At 37.1% G+C, this 16,744-nt stretch overlaps 1 protein-coding gene across 1 annotated transcript in view; it reads right to left on the reverse strand.

Moving 5' to 3' along the window:
* Positions 1-15,863, reverse strand: part of LOC121413419 (protein SFI1 homolog) — a 43,370-nt gene extending 27,507 nt beyond the window's left edge. The window contains exons 1-8 of the mRNA XM_041606232.1: positions 15,839-15,863; positions 13,186-13,756; positions 8,594-8,665; positions 5,767-5,877; positions 4,584-4,678; positions 3,984-4,204; positions 3,337-3,496; positions 935-1,096 (exon numbers count right to left, since the gene is read on the reverse strand). Coding sequence (XP_041462166.1) covers positions 935-1,096; positions 3,337-3,496; positions 3,984-4,204; positions 4,584-4,678; positions 5,767-5,877; positions 8,594-8,665; positions 13,186-13,748 — 1,384 coding nt within the window. The 5' untranslated portion in view covers positions 13,749-13,756; positions 15,839-15,863. The remainder of the gene's footprint in view (positions 1-934; positions 1,097-3,336; positions 3,497-3,983; positions 4,205-4,583; positions 4,679-5,766; positions 5,878-8,593; positions 8,666-13,185; positions 13,757-15,838) is intronic.
* Positions 15,864-16,744: the final 881 nt, after the last annotated feature.

Consider the following 16,744-nt stretch of genomic DNA (forward strand, 5'->3'; position numbering starts at 1 on the left):
TAATTCAACTACACTATTGAACTGAGTTAAGCTTAAAATGTCCCCACATTTTATAAGGAAAAAATATATTCATGTTTATAAAAAAAATTGAAAATGATAAAAATTTAATCAAACACGAGACCGAAACTGTCATACTTTGTCATTTACGAGGAATGAATTTATGTCTGGTTCTTTTTCTTTATCAAATACAAAATGATTAGGTCCGATTACGATCACGATCGATTATGGCAATACGTAATTACACCACACTTTTATACCGAGTTAAGCTTCAAAATGTCCCCTCATTTTATCAAGAAAAAATATATTTATGTTAATAAAATATTCTTAAGTTGATAACAGTTCAATCAAAGACATGATGGGAGCTATCATAGTGGATTTTAAAAATATATTGAGTGGAATTCTCTTTGTGCACAATCACTAACCAATATTTTTTTGTTCAATTTTATACTTAAATCTAGTATGTAGTCATCACTGGGCGTTGTGGCGTGCGCCTGTAATCCAAGCTATGGGGAAGTTACAAATTGATGCAGAGGTTCGATGTTCGAGCCCTGGTCACGTCTTTCGGATGGTGACGTTAAAGGTCGGTCCCAGACGTAAATAATCATATCTGATTGATACACGTCTGACAAAACTCAAATACACACACACTTACGCATTGCATGTTAACATTTTTTTTTTTTTACCGAACTTCCGAACCAGGCCTTTGTGTTCGGTTCGGTCTGGTTCGGAAGTGCCAAGTTCGGCGAACTTCCGTTCGGTTCGGCTGCAGCACTATCTTACATGCGCTATGTTGCTTTACTTGTGTGATATTAATAAATCTCAATCAGTATGTCCAGGAAATAAAAAGTTTAGATTATAGACTTTAATGTAAATCTCAAAATACATCTAAACCTACAGACAAATAACATGATGAAAGCAAAAGAATAAAGGATACAGAATCTCCAATGAGTGAGGAGTCTCCTCATCCTGGCTCTGTTTCCCAGACGATCAACCTGTTCCTGGCGCTGTTCCAAGGATCGACGGGTAAACCATCTCTGATTCCAATGCTGCCAGGATTGGGTTAATAGTCTGTCAGAGTACACCTGGTAAGCTTGTGCTAAATGTGGTATGAAAAGGAGAGTGACAGATAATAATAATAATAATAATAATAGGCATTTATATAGCGCCCTCTATCTAGAAATATTCTATTGCGAGGCGCGTTTTTTTATTTATTATTACCCCGGCTTTAGCTTGAGCTGCCTTTCAGCGCTCATGCATTTAAGGAATTAATCCTGCTGGGTACCCATTCACCTCACCTGGGTCTAGTGCAGCACAATGTGGATAAATTCCTGGCTGAAGGAAATTATGCCATGGCTGGGATTCGAACCCACGACCCTCTGTTTCAAAGTCAGAAGACTTATCCACTGGGCCACAACGCTCCACAGATAAAAGGGTGATGATTATTATTAAAGAGTATTAGAGAGTACATGCCTCTACCTACCAACACATGTGTATCTATAATTCCTGATGTAGAATTTTCATGACTATGGTAACTTCTCTGTTAAATACTCTGATCGTTGATAGCAATCTCTTCATCTCTCAAGACCTTTTCCATTCCAGAGTTTCAGGATTACAATTTCATTCTATACTTGATGTGTTCTTTTGTTGTTGTAAGTGCTTTGGGCCAATTTGGGAAAAGCACAGTGCATAAATAATAAATAATGATTAAAGTAATAATAATAATCTCTTTCATCAGCTTCAAAGCTGTCTTCAAAGCTGATGATACCCCTCTTGAAAAGAAAAGTATTCAGAATTTACTCTCATTTGCAGCACCTGTGATCCAAAATAAAGTGAAACTTTGAAATGACACAACTTTCATATTTTGCGTCCAATTTATTTGAATTGTCTGCATCATACTTGTTTTGTTTTCTCAATTCATCTTGGCCTTCAAAAAGTTAAAGCAAGATCCATTTAACTGTATTTTATCATCTAAATATATATACCCATACTCCATGCAGGTGTAGGCAATAGTGATTCTTCTTCACAAAGTTTTAAAGATAACATAGAAAAAAATATTGTATCTAATAAAAATGATCATACTTGCTTGTAGAGATTAATATTTTTTTATCAAAACTCTCTAAAACACTCTACAATAATGGAGAGTAATAATATTGCCTTTACCAAAGTAGATGTTAAGCACCCAAAGTATCAAGGTATAATTCCTGCCTTTTCCTCCATCTGGGTTGAAAGCAATACAATATGGAAAGATTTCTTGCTGAAAAAAAAAAACATCTAAAGTAGGATTTGAACCCATGACCCTCTGATTGAGAAACAGGAGTCAGAGCCACAACACCATGATGCCCTTGATGTAAAGATTAGCAACTCAACCATCTTGAAACCTAGTAGTCTCTACAGTCAGTCTATACGAATCAGGGGGCCATTTCATAAAGTTGTTCGTAAGTTAAGAGCAACTTTAAGAACAACTGGTGATCCTTTATTGTGGTAAATGGTGTATTCATTGGTGATGGTTACGAGCGTAAGAAAGGTTAACCAGTTATTCTTAAAGTTGCTCTTAACTTATGAACAGCTTAATTTACGAAACTACCCCCCCCCCCCGATCAATAAGGATATGTGGTAAATCTTAAATTGGTTCTCCTTTCTACTATGAGTCTAACCCATTTGCTACCAAATCATGGGTATTCCTTGAACAAAAACTATGGGAACTTAAAGGACAAGTCCACCCCAACAAAAACTTGATTTGAATGAAAATGGAAAAATTCAACAAGCATAACACTGAAAATTTCATCAAAATCGGCTGTAAAATAAGAAAGTTATGGCATTTTAAAGTTTCACTTCATTTCACAAAAGTTATATGGACATCTTGGTTGGCATGCAAATGAGGAACTGATGACATCACCTACTCACTATTTCTTTTGTATTTTATTATATGAATTATGAAATATTTTTATTTTCTTGTCATTGTCATGTGAAATGAAGTTTCATTCCTCCCTGAACACATGGAATTCCATTATTTTAACATTTTGTGATTCAGGCAAGGAGGTCCTAATCGTCAAATTCGTAAAAATTGAAATATTGTATAATTCAAACAATAAAAACAAAAGAAATAGTGAGTGACATCATCGACTCTCTCATTTGGATGTAACTGGCTTGTTCATGTAACTATTTTGTTAAAAATAAGCGAAATTTTGAAATGTCATAACTTTCTTATTTTACATCCAATTTTGAAATTTTCAGCATTGTGCTTGTCTGATTTTTCTCTATTGATTCAAATCAACATTTTTCTGAGGTGGACTTGACCTTTAAGTTATTAGTATTCTTTGGGTTAAGGACACTCACCACTGATCCTCCTTTTCTCCTTCCTATAATGAGTGTATGGTATCAGGCCCTGGTAATAACATCTAGATACCAGTGTCTTTTCATAGTGATGCTGAGCTTGCATCTCTTTCTCCTTCATCTCCTGTTTCTGTAACCATCTTCTTCTCCAGGCATTCCATGCCTGAGGAAAATGAAATCAATAGATTAATTATTAATACAAATATTATTAACATATCAAGCATAGTGGCCATGACTCCTTCTGTGTACTCAGCGTTCAAAGAAGGAACCAAAAAAAAAAGATATTGTATGTATTAACTAGCTGATTTTGTAATGCAATCATAACAGAGGGAAATAATGTTCAAAATGATAAAGCAGACTTCTTTTATACAGATTACAGATATATTATCACAGAAATTGTATGTCTCAGTACTTGCATAATGGCACATACATGGCATACAACAAAAAAGATTCATATCAAAATTCCCCCCCCCAAAAAAAAGAAAGAAGGATATTAGAAATTCAGTTCACTATTTTCTACTAAAGAGAATTATCAACAAACACCTATAATACTTTTCTTTAGTGTTTACAAAATTGCGCTACTCTATTCCCCCTCTCTCTCTTCCCTGCCCAACCCCTCTCATTCTCTCCATCTTTCTCTTTCAACTCACCCTCTGGACGAGACTCTCAGCCCAGTACTGCAAGGCAAACACCTCAGCATCATTCTCTTCTCTGCGCTGCTGCATGGCAGCCCTCCACTCATTCCAACAGAATTGCAGTGCATGTCTCTGATGAACCTTCTCAGCTTTCTGCTTCAGTACTCTCTTTGCTCTCCTCAATGTGACATAGTGCTTCCATGCTAACATGGCCTTGAGTAGCAATGTACTTGAGGCTTTCAAGTTGAAAGTAATAAAAAAGACAATAACATGCACTTTGAATAATTACGTATGTATAAATAGTCATAGATGCACAAGAAAATTTAACATATGATTTTACACCCCATTCAAAACTTTTACAATTCATAGACAAGTATTCAGAATTTAGAATATACCATATTCTAAGGAGAAAGCAAACATGGAAGTAAAAGGGGGAAAAATAATTCATTGAATATAATGAAGAAAAAGAAAGACAAAAGATGAAAGAATATCAAAAAATTAGAAAAAAGAAAAGCCAGAAAGAGAGAAGCAAAAGAAAGAAGAGAAAGGATATCGCTTTAAACAGTGGGGAGGGGGGGGGGGGGGCAGGGGCAAATAAAATTTTTCTTATATTACCATGTATAGTTGAGATTTCTTTCTTGGCATTCTTCACCTTTTCTCTCACAACAAATGCTCTCCAACATATCCATACATGTTGGTACATCTTGTATCTGTGATAGGAAGGAAATAGGTGATAAATACAGGATTAATACCTTTCCTATCTAGTATGTCTTCAAACATAGATGAGTAAGTGAAAAGCAAAGAAATCATAAAGGTTATGAGCACAAATCACACGTCATCTACATATATCTGCCCGTGAACTCAGTCATAACACAAACAAGTAACATTTGACTTCTTATTTAGTAAGGGGTTTGTGTACTTGCTTCTAGCATCTTTTCAAATTTAACTGTGGACCTGTGCTTGTGTTGGCTCAGTTGGTAGAGCGTCCGTCTCACAACCGGGAGGTCGGGGGTTCAAACCCCAGCCGTGTCAGACAAAAGATGGGAGTTGCTGCTACCCTGTTTGGCGTTCAACAATTAAAGGGATAGAGCCTCGTCGATCTGGTGCTGCATGGTGGCTGCCGGGCCCACGATCAATTGGGCAAAGCCGGAGTATTTCATTTCATGTCTATTTCGAACAATAAATTATGGATTTTCATTTAAAATAACAAATGTATATTGGCATTTGAAACTGCATTTTAACAAATTAACATCCTCTGCAGAAATGACTACACCAATGATGTGCCCAATTATGACTTGGCCTAACTAATACCACATAAGCAATTTCACTATGAAACACTATTAAGCATTCTCTTAAAGGTATACATGAAACCACTGATACTGCAGTTCTTCACAAATACAGGTTTACCTTTTTCCAGTTTCACACCTCATAATATCTCACTGTCAAACAGAAACAGGTTGCTATGTATTTTTTTGTTTACAGTTGTAACTTGTTGTTAAGTTTTTTTTATGGCAGTGCTGTGGTGTAGAAATGGGTTGATATACATGTACATATACCCCACAGGATGAAAAAAGTCAGAAAGTTACATTCTCTCAACAGGAGCCTCTTCATAAAGCATCAGTCAATGCCAAGATTTGGGTTCAAATCCCAGTCTGGGCAGAGTTGTTTTCTCACATTCTTCTTCAATGATTATTATCAATCCTACAAATTATATTGAATTATGATAATACTTTGAAATCCCCTGGAGCCTTCTGATTCTTCCTGAAAACCCTCTCATCCATGAAAAGTTTTCTCTTACCTATGATGATACTCAGCTCTTATCATAAGGGTCCATTCTCTGCGCTGTATCCACCAGAATTCTCTCCACTCGTCAAACATCTTCCGCATCAGCCGAGAGTTGTAATGCTCCCTGGAGTCCAAGAAATGGAAATCCCAATTTAACTAGGAGTGGGCTATACATGGGTCAAAAATACTTTTTTTGTAATTTCAATATGGGAACAGTTTTTTTTTTATTCCTTGTAATGTATCTCAACATGAAATGACAATATTTTTTGTCTTGGGTCCGAGAAAAAAGTGTGCCGGGCCAAAATCCAAAATGGCCGCCAAAACCACCCAAAATCACAGTTTTGGCCACAACTTCTTTATTTGGTGGTCTTTTTCTTTGGTTTTGGTGTCTATTCATGTGTATTTGGGGGCAGGCAATTTGTTTTTCATATAATTACGGTAGTACTTTTAAACCATTATTTGTAGAGTTAAAAGGTAATTATACCTAAATTTTTCAAATTTTATAGCCTTTTTTCAGCCAAAAAAGTAGATTTTATTGTCCTTGGGTTCTTGGATATTAGATGGTACGAGGTCAACAATAGCAAGCAGCTTCATAGAGCTATATCGCTTTTATTCCTCTACTATGGGTTTTACGGATATTTGTGAAATATATCTTTAATAAAAAAAATGTTAATTATCCATAGGGGCTATACAGTATACAATGTACTGTACATACTGCACTGCATAAATGCATTGGCCACCATGACAAGGCATAGTGTTATACATGTAGAAATGAGCTCTTAGGTTTAGAATTAGATGCCACAGAAATTAAAGATATGTTTTGTCTCAGAAACTGAGAACATCTTTTGTCAACTATGCTAATTCAGGGGGTGAAGAAAGGTAATTAACCCCACATCATGGCATTTACACTGTAGCTATTCTGGGCCCGTTGCATAAAAATTTACCATTATGTTAACTTAATGGTAACTTACATGGAATCCTTGGCTCTGATTGGCTGTTGATCAACGTTACCATGATTATATAATTACCTGACCCCATAAACATAGGCTAGTTAGACACCACAACCAGGTAAAAAAAGCCTCCAAATGAAGATATGGCTACATGTAGATGATCTACGTATATGATATATGTGATATTTTATGTCCAATTTACGTTGCTGGTTTCATCATGTACATCAGCTGACAAGCAATCAAATTCACAATTCACAATCTAATTTGAAACCTTAAGAGCTTATTTCTATGACTTACATGTAAGAGCTTATTTCTATATGACACTGTATACAGGCCTTGTCATATGTAATGGTGGTCAATGCATGGAAATATGCAGTGTAGTGTGTACAGTAACAGTACATTGTATACTGTAATGTCCCTATGGATAATTAACATTTTTATTTAATAAGATATATTTCACAAATATCTGAAAAATCCATAGTAGAGGAATAAAAGCAATATAGCTCTATAAAGCTACTTACTATTGTTGACCTCGTATCATCTAATATCCAAGAACTCCAGGACGATAAAACCTACATTTGGCTGAAAAAAAGGCTATAAAAATGGGAAAATTTAGGTATAATTACCTTTTAACTCTACAAATAATGATTTAAAAGAGCTAATTATAGGAAAAAGAAATTGCCTGCCCCCTAAAATATGAATAGACACCAAAACCAGAGAAAAAGACCACCAAATAAATAAGTTGTGACCAAAACTGTGATTTTGGGGGGTTTTGGCAGCCATATTGGATTTTGGCCCAGCACACTTTTTTCTCGGACCTGAGACAAAAAATATTGTCATTTCATGTTGAGATAAGGTAAAAGGAACACAAAAAAACTGTTCCCACAGTAAAACCAAAAATCACCTATTTATAGCCCACTCCTAATTTAACTTTCTGTCTGCTTGAAAACAGGACAAGTAGAGCTACATGTTCATTTTGTATTTGGCAGGGCAAACTAATCCTTTCTCAAATCAAAATTTCAGATCATTTTTAACAAAAGGATGTCAAGGAATGTCCAATATCACGAACTAGCAATATCCATGAGTAATGTTACATTCAAATATATTTGTTGTTGCGGGCAGGTAATAAGAACCCCCAAATTCTCAGAGCCCCTTCAAACAAAACATCACAATATGGGTTCAAACCATCAAGGGGTTTGAACCCACATTTCCACAACCTAGGTTTAAAGTGCCATTTATACCGTGTTTACACATTGACTCGGCTCGGGTGTTGAATCCGCGAGCCGGGTTGAACACTGCGAAGAAGGGATCAGAGATCGCGTTTAAACGTACATATAAAAAGGTGAGTTCAACACGGCTCGCGGATGTCGAATGGAAGAAGAATTATGACGTCGCAAATTAAACGCGGGAAATTCACCGCCGGAATCGAATCTTGTCCGTGCGAACAACAACAATGCCAAAAGTGAAATCGCGCGCAGTGACCTGGTCAAGAGAGTTCGATACGGCTTTCTGTTTACACACGAAAAAATTGCCGAGTCTGACTCGGCTCGCGGGTTGAAACCTACGATTTTGGCGGATCAAAAAAGCCGTGTTCGACACGGCTCGCGGATCACACTGATCACGTTTACACAGCATAAAATTGCCGTGTTGAGCACAGCTCGCGTGTCGAACCCCCGAGCCGTGTCACTGTGTAAACACCGTATAAATTAACACAAATAAGTACATGCACACCTGCAAATAGGATCAGAATAGGAACCGCTTTAGTAGATTTGGACCACAAAGAATATGTATGGTTTTCATTTTGGAATGCATTAATACACCCATAAATGAAGTAATAGAATAATTATTATCATGACTACATAATAATTTTAAAGTGAGGGCTCTAGATACCTGATAATTGATGGTCTGACACCAGTGCAAGCATTCCTTCTCCACACCCCAAAGTACTTCCTCGCAAGAAACCTGGAAAAGAGAAAAGTGTACATCAACACCCCTGGCATATTCAAGACTGTTACAGTGTTAGGCCCGAATTCACAAAGGTAGTTTTCAAAACCCACGGTGGAGTCCATGGTTTATGCAGATTTCCTTCATAAATCACGCTTAATTTAGCGCGTGTATAAAACATGTCCAGGACTGTTAGAGTATTTAATGTCCATTTGGTCTCTTAGCAGATGGTTTGATTCTCAGATTGTCTAACACCATTGGAGTAATGTTGAAATAAATCTTCTCACTGAAGCTTTGTTTAATGATATTTGAATGTGATCTGGAAAGTAACTGGAAAGCCAACGTCCTCTTCAAGAGACATCTGAATCCTTCTTCAATGTTATTGAATATTCAAGTATTCAAGATCAAGTGGTGATCGTTGAAGTGACATTTTTGTCTGTAAGTAGAAAGATAGATGGCTGATTGTAGCTTAAACTAAAGGGAAGCAATCACCGAGTCATTTTGGATTGTGTAGACTGTGGTCCCATATCTTCAATTCCATGTGAGCTTCTTCAATCTGTTAACATGTTTAAGTTCACTCACCTGAGGAATTAAGCTCTTGGACCCTCTTTTGTGTATCTGGATTAGTAGGCAGTGTGTCTTCTCTGGACAACAATGGAGTTCTGTGGCTTAATAACCCTAATCCTTACTATTCTGGTTCATCAGGAATTCTACCCGATATTACCTTCATGCTATGAATTATCTTCTTCAGTGAGGTATATTCCTACCAGAAACAAGCATAGTGGTTTACCTGTTAATTATTATGCCAACTCCACTGCAACTTTCCGACTGCTTCTTCAGTCTGGAGATATAGCTACAAATCCTGGTCCATCTACTCGTCAAAACTCTACTGCTAATCATGTCGAAAATTCTCATGATCATCCAAATGGTCACGTGACTGGACTTGTGTTTAATGCACGTTCCCTTCGACATAAAATGCCAAATTTATTAGCGCACTTGGCTACTGACCATTCAGAAATAATATGCATTGTTGAAAGCTGGCTGAATCCTGCTTGCGAGGATGTTGAACTTGGGTTTCCATCTAATTATGTTCTATTTCGTAAGGATAGATTGAACAAGACTGGTGGAGGGGTACTGACTGCCATCGATGCCAGCCTTTATCCTAGGAGATTAGAAAACCTGGAACACCCTGACCTGGAGTTGTTAAGCATTGAATTTCTTCTCCGGCATAAAAAGTGGCTACTGTTATCTTTATACCGTCCTCCAAACTCTAACGCCCAATACTGGGAGGTACTTCAAAACCACATTGACAACATCCAGAGGATCTCAATCAATTACGATGGTATTATCCTCACAGGAGATCTCAATGTTGACCTGTTTGATAATTCCTCCAACGATTCATCACAGCTTCTCTCCATATGCAGCACCATGGAACTGTGTCAGCTTGTCAGTGCTATTACCCGTCCTTCAAAGGACGACCCTTCATCTGGTACCCTGATCGATCATGTGTTCACCAATCGTTCTGACCTCTTCGTGGAGGCATCTGTCTGTCCCAACCCAGTTCCTAGTGATCACCATGGAATTGTATTTAAGATTATTTCCCATAAATCGTTCGCTCCTAAGTCGGTGCTTCGTGAGTTTCTCAACATTCCGAAAGCTGACTTTGAGCATATGAATCGACTGTTGCAGCTTGTACCATGGAACCTCTTCATCGATCCCGAAGATGTAAATGCCTCGTGGGAGGGATTTTTAGACATCTTTGAAGCTGCGTCTAAAGATGCTATTCCCAGATCTCGAATGAGAACCAGGAAATATAAGCCATGGATCTCTAAGGAAATAAAGCATATGATCTGCAAGAAACGTAAACTGTTTGTTAGAGCTCAACGGTCCAACTTACTTGCTGACTGGTGCCTCTTCAAAGAAGCGCGAAACCTTGTGAAATATGAAATCAAGGCAGCTTACTGGCAATATGTTAATAATCTATTCCTGCTTCCTGACAACCGTAAGCGATTCTTTGCCTTCGTGAGAGAACGTAAGAGAAGTTTATCCCCTCCTGTCATCGTCGTCGAAAATCACGTTGTTAGCAATCCTGCTGATATTGCGAGTCAATTCCTTTGTTGCTTCCAGAAGTCATTCACAGAGCCGAGCATAGTTCCTCATGAACCTCCAAAGTGTGACTTCCCCATCACGTCACTGCAATCTTTCGACATCTCTGTTACCGATATTTACCAGAAATTAGTTTCTCTCCAGACAAATAAAGCTCCTGGTCCTGATGGCTTATCAGCTGTGCTCCTGAAGGAAACTGCCATTGTGTCATGCCACATCCTGCAACGTATATTCAGTACATCACTGGCCTTGGGTAAAGTTCCAACCTCTTGGAAATCTGGTAATATCACTCCTGTCTTCAAATCCGGAGATAAAAGCTGTCCATCAAATTACCGCCCGGTTGCATTGACATCATTAGCCAGCAAGATCATGGAATCTCTTGTTGCAACAGCCATTCAGAGTCACTGTAATAGTTCTTGTCCAATCACCAGTGTGCAACATGGTTTTCAGAGAGGAAAGTCATGTGTAACTCAAGTTCTGCATCTTACTAATGAATGGATGCATTGTCTAGAAGGTCCTTCTTCTTGTCCGGTAGATGTGATCTCCCTTGACTTTTCACGAGCTTTCGATAAAATACCACATGATATCCTTCTCAACAAATTATCTCTGCAGTACAACATATGTGGTACTCTGTGGCACTGGATCAAATCGTTTTTGTGTGGTCGTCAACAGCGTGTCATCTTTAGAGGTACCTTCTCTCAATGGGGCAGTGTGCCTTCAGGGGTGCCCCAGGGAAGCATAGTGGGCCCCCTGTTTTTCAATCTCTTCATCAATGACATCCCGGACTATGTGTCATCCAATTGTGCTCTATTTGCAGATGACACATTAATATATCGTCCAATAAGAAGTACTGATGACTGCCATGCTCTTCAATGTGACTTGAACAGAATATCGAAATGGTGTTTAGAAAACAGAATGGAACTTAATGCTAAGAAAACTAAAGTAATGCGAATAGTAGGATTAATGAGGAAAGATGTTGGTGTTCCTTCTTACCTTGTGAATGTAGACCCAATCGAGGTAGTGAGTGAAATGAAGTATCTCGGGATAGTACTGAATCACAAACTTTCCTGGGATAGTCATGTAACTTATGTCATCTCCCGTGCAAACAGGGTACTGGGTTTACTTACCTCTCTCTCGTCTGGTCTGTCACCCTCTGCCATTTTTGCCCTGTACAAATCATTGGTCCTCCCGATACTCGAGTATGGTTTACCTGCCTGGAATCCTTACAATAACTGTTTGTCAGATAGGTTAGAAAGCATCCAACGCCGTGCAACCCGTCTCATTCTGAAGCAACAAAGGCAACAAATGTCTTACCAAAATCGACTTCAATTGCTTAACTGGCAAAGTCTTAAGTCTCGTCGTGCCTACATCATCATAACCTTTGTTGTAAAGTCCCTTCTCCGTCTCACTTCTTGTGACGATGTTCGAGATAACATCCATGTGGTTGCAAGGCGTCTGGATGACCTCCGTTTTCGGCACCTTAGAGCTCGCACAAAGCGACTCGCTAATTCGGCCTTATTTTTATTTCCTATTCTTTGGGACGGATTGCCTGTTGGATTACGTAATGACGTTATACTGGTAAGCTATGACAATTGGAAAAACAGTCTTAAATCTCACATCTCTTCTCACGCCCCTTTTAGTTAGTATTGCATGTAAATCTGATGAAGACATTTTTCAAATCAATAAATCCAATCCTATGTTTAGTTCAGTTATATTTTGCACTTATTAAGGAAGATTTCATATACATGTATCTATAATAATTATATTATTAATCACTGTTATGTTTTCTTATGCTTTCTTGCCATCGTCATCTATACTCTGTTTGAAGAGTCATGGTCATCACATTGTCACAGTATATTCATCCTTTAATTTTCAGTATTTTAGTGCCCTAATTATCAACTTTCATTCCAATATAAAGATGTTACAAATGTATATACATTAATAATTACCTTCATTTTGGTTATTATGATATATTCCTAAATTTCAGTTACATTTATTTACATATATACTGATTACCTTATTCTTGGACCCCTTTGAATATAACTTGAAATCGGACATCTACATTTAGTGCAATCATTTTCAATTTGATAATCCCTATTCATTTTTTGATTCGATTATTTTCATGCAAATTTTACCAGTATTTCCAGTGCATCGGTTGGTTGGGCGGAGGGACCATTAGGTCACAGTGATTAAGTTTGCTCTCCTCTTCCCTGGCCACCAACTGATGCACTGGACAAACTGCTATCAAATATTGCACGTACCTGTATAATTTTTATGTCATTTTATGTAACGTTTGATGCTGCTTTGTAAATCTTAAATATGTTTGAAGTGCCGAATAAATAATAAATAAAATAAATAAAGCATATATTTTCAGATTATTCAGGATTTCTTGGACATTCCAGTGATAGCATAAAAGATTCAAGACATTTTACCTGATTCTGAGTTCATTCAACCTTCCTCTTTGTCCCCACGTATACTCAAAGTTTACAGTTTGGTTCCCATGATGCTTTTGGTCACCATCACCTCTTCTGACACTTTGTGTAATCCTGCTTCTAGCATCCTGCCCCTTTACATTGGATACCTTGTGACTTCTTGACCTTTGGTTTGGGTCTTGACGAACTGGCACAGGGATTCGGGATTGGAGCCTTGGTTCTAAATGTGCTTCACCAAATGTCACATGTTTGGTTTGACATCGGGAGGGGACCTGCGTTACTGGCTTCCTCTCAGCAACGTCTTTGACATTGTCGTCAGCATCATCATGATGAGTATCAGAGGAACCTTTCCGATGGATACGAATCCTCTCTGCTCGAAGCTGCATCGATGAGTGGAGCTCATAGAGGATGGCCTGTTTGGCAGCAGAATTGGTCTGACGGTGCAGGTCACTCAGAGAAAACTTGGCAGCTTTGTGATGGGCTTCGGCTAATGAGAGGTTGGGAAGTGTTACCTTGGAATTGCGCTTCTCAGTCATTTTCATTGGTTTCCTAACCATACACATAACCTGGGCTGTATGAAAGAACGAAAAATAGGCAATCTAATTACTTGACATGCAGTACAATTAATTTCTCTTTAAAAATTTGCATTTTCACAGGATAAGACATTAAATTCACATTAAAGGACAAGTCCTCCCCAACAAAAACTTGATTTGAACAAAAAGAGAAAAATTCAACAAGCACAACACTGAAAATTTCATCAAAATCGTATGTAAAATAAGAAAGTTATGGCATTTCAAAGTTTCGCTTATTTTCAACAAAATAGTTATATGAACGAGCCAGTTACATCCAAATGAGAGAGTTGATGACATCACTCACTATTTCTTTTGTATTTTATTATATGAAATATTGTTATTTTCTCGTCATTGTCATGTGAAATGAAGTTTCATTCCTCCCTGAAAAAGTGGAATTCCAATATTTTAACATTTTGTGCTTCAGGCAAGGAGGTCCCAATTGTCAAATTCGTAAAAATTGAAATATTGTATAATTCAAATAATAAAAAACAAAAGAAATAGTGAGGGACATCATCGACTCTCTCATTTGGATGTAACTGGCTCATTCATATAACTATTTTGTTGAAAATAAGCGAAAATTTGAAATGTCACAACTCTTTTATTTTACATCCGATTTTGATGAAATTTTCAGCATTGTGCTTGCCTGATTTTTCTCTATTGATTCAAATCAACATTTTTCTGAGGTGGACTTGACCTTTTAAAATCAAATACATGTAGGCCTAACAAAGGTAAATTTCTTGTAGTGAACTGTAGGCTATTTATGAATACATTCATGACATTCATGAATTCCAATCACAAACATTTAGGTTAAAATTCATCATCAAAGTTCAAACTTCTACCATTATTTAAAGTAAATTAAACAAAAATAGTTTATAATTTTTCCTTCATTCTTTTCTGTTAGTTCTTCTCCTTTGATTGTTTGATCGTATTTCCTTCCTCATGTTCCTTGCGACTTGAAGATAGGGTGTCTGAAGCCACACTGAAAAGTGTCAGCATAAAACAGGCTGATTTAGGGGAAAATGTGGCACATTTTTTTCACGAAGTTCAGGCTGCTAGAAAAATGTGATCTGAATTGATTATTAACTTGTGTTTGGCATGTATGGAAAGAGAAAATTCAGGGGCTTCTTTTGACAGTAAGGACAAGTTTATATGATCATTATAAATAAGGATTTAGAGAAAATTTTCAAACCCTTATTTGTGTGTGTGTTGAGATTGCCATTTCCCCATGCGTTTTCTATGGGAAAATGAAATTTCTGTTTTGCACATTTTTTTTCATTTCGTCGCAATTTTTCATTGTGATCTGGTTTCAAAATCTTTATAAAAATCATACCATCAGAAAGAGCATAAAAAATCCTATTGGACTCTTTATGGACAAGTTTTTGGCATTAATGATAAATTTATAACAGCTCTCGGAAGCTAAAAATTTGGATTTGTGTGTGTCCCATTTCTTAACTACACAGTCTATGGCAGAAAAATGCTGAAAATTAACCTAATTTCATTCTTCTTTTTTGCAGCCAATAATTGGAATTTTTTCAAAAATGTTACATTTCTGTCAGTCTGAAGGTCATTTCTCATCAAATTCACAAAGAAATTGTGATATTTTCTTGAAATAAGAAAAATAATTTTTTTCTCCAGACACCCTACTTGAAGAAAACCTTTTTTCTTTCTTTCAATTTCATTACCGCATAGCCATATCTACACGTATTGTAGATCTTACTTAGATCTGGCCTCATTTTTTTTTCTTTCCTTCCTTAGTTCTCCCTTCATACCCCCCCCCCCCCCCCCCCCCTCAAGCTATGACGAAGACTCGGCGGAGCATGTCTCGATCACCAGTCCTCCGATCCGGCCCGGCTCCGCACCACACGGTCGCGGTGCAGCGAGGCCGAGGCAAGCGCCGTGGTCAATTATCGAAGACCTTGTTTTAATTTAAATTATATCACTTAAAAAACAGTAGTAAAGGTGGGTAGCCATGAAGGAGGTGGGGAGATATACATTTAAATATTTTCACTCTCCTGGCTATTATATTCTTCCTCAAATTTATAAAAATTTGAAAAAAAAAGTTTTATTTAACATCAACTTACCGCGGGCTCCGTTCAAAGTCCTAGACGGACGTCTATGGGCCGCCAATTGTCTCTTTCTGTCTTTCATTTGCTTATTTTTATTTTTTGTGGAATAAAACAATTCTATATCCAATTTGACGGTGGGGGGGGGGGGGGGCGTATAACCTCATATTTTTTAACGATCTTGTCCATTTGTATCGGAGATAAATAATAATTAAAACATAAATGAAATTAAAAATAGAAAATATGTAAATCATGCCGCCGCTATTATATATTTTCCGGACATGATATTAATGGTTATGATTTTTTTAAAATTCAAATTGTTGTGTTTGTAATGAATGTTTTCGTCACTCATTCAATGAACAAGGTTATAATATAACCTTGTTCTCAGTTATATCTCCATGTGTGGCAAAATAAGGGTGGCAATGTTTGGCTTATTTTCTCTTTTTCATTGGGGCAAATGCTTGATTTTTTTACACTGACAGTTTTTATTACACCTATTATTCATACTACTTGGCTCTTATTTCAATGTGATTCATTAAATCATTTTTTCTTAATTAAAAATAGAGATCAAAAAATGAAAATTTTCTTGCCATATTACTTTCCACCAATAGAGGGCGTACACAAAGATATGCCCAAAATTCAAGTTTTTGAGCGCTCTGGTGAATACAAAAATTATTCCCAAGTTACTAATGAAAAATGAATTGCAACTGTATGAAAATTAGTAATTTGGGTCACAAAAGTGACATTTTAATGATTTTTTGAAGTGTGTGCTCTGTACAACATTGGCATACCATAGTCCTACCTGTAGATTCACCACAGGCAGGGTGGTAGCAGTGAACAAGTGGATTTCGTGTTGTTTGCTATTGAAAAAAAAAGATTCCATAAACCATGGATTTTTTTTCTAGCATTTTAGCAATCTATGTT

The sequence above is a fragment of the Lytechinus variegatus genome, chromosome 4 (assembly GCF_018143015.1).
Source record: "Lytechinus variegatus isolate NC3 chromosome 4, Lvar_3.0, whole genome shotgun sequence".
In the NCBI taxonomy this organism is placed as follows: Eukaryota; Metazoa; Echinodermata; class Echinoidea; order Temnopleuroida; family Toxopneustidae; genus Lytechinus; species Lytechinus variegatus.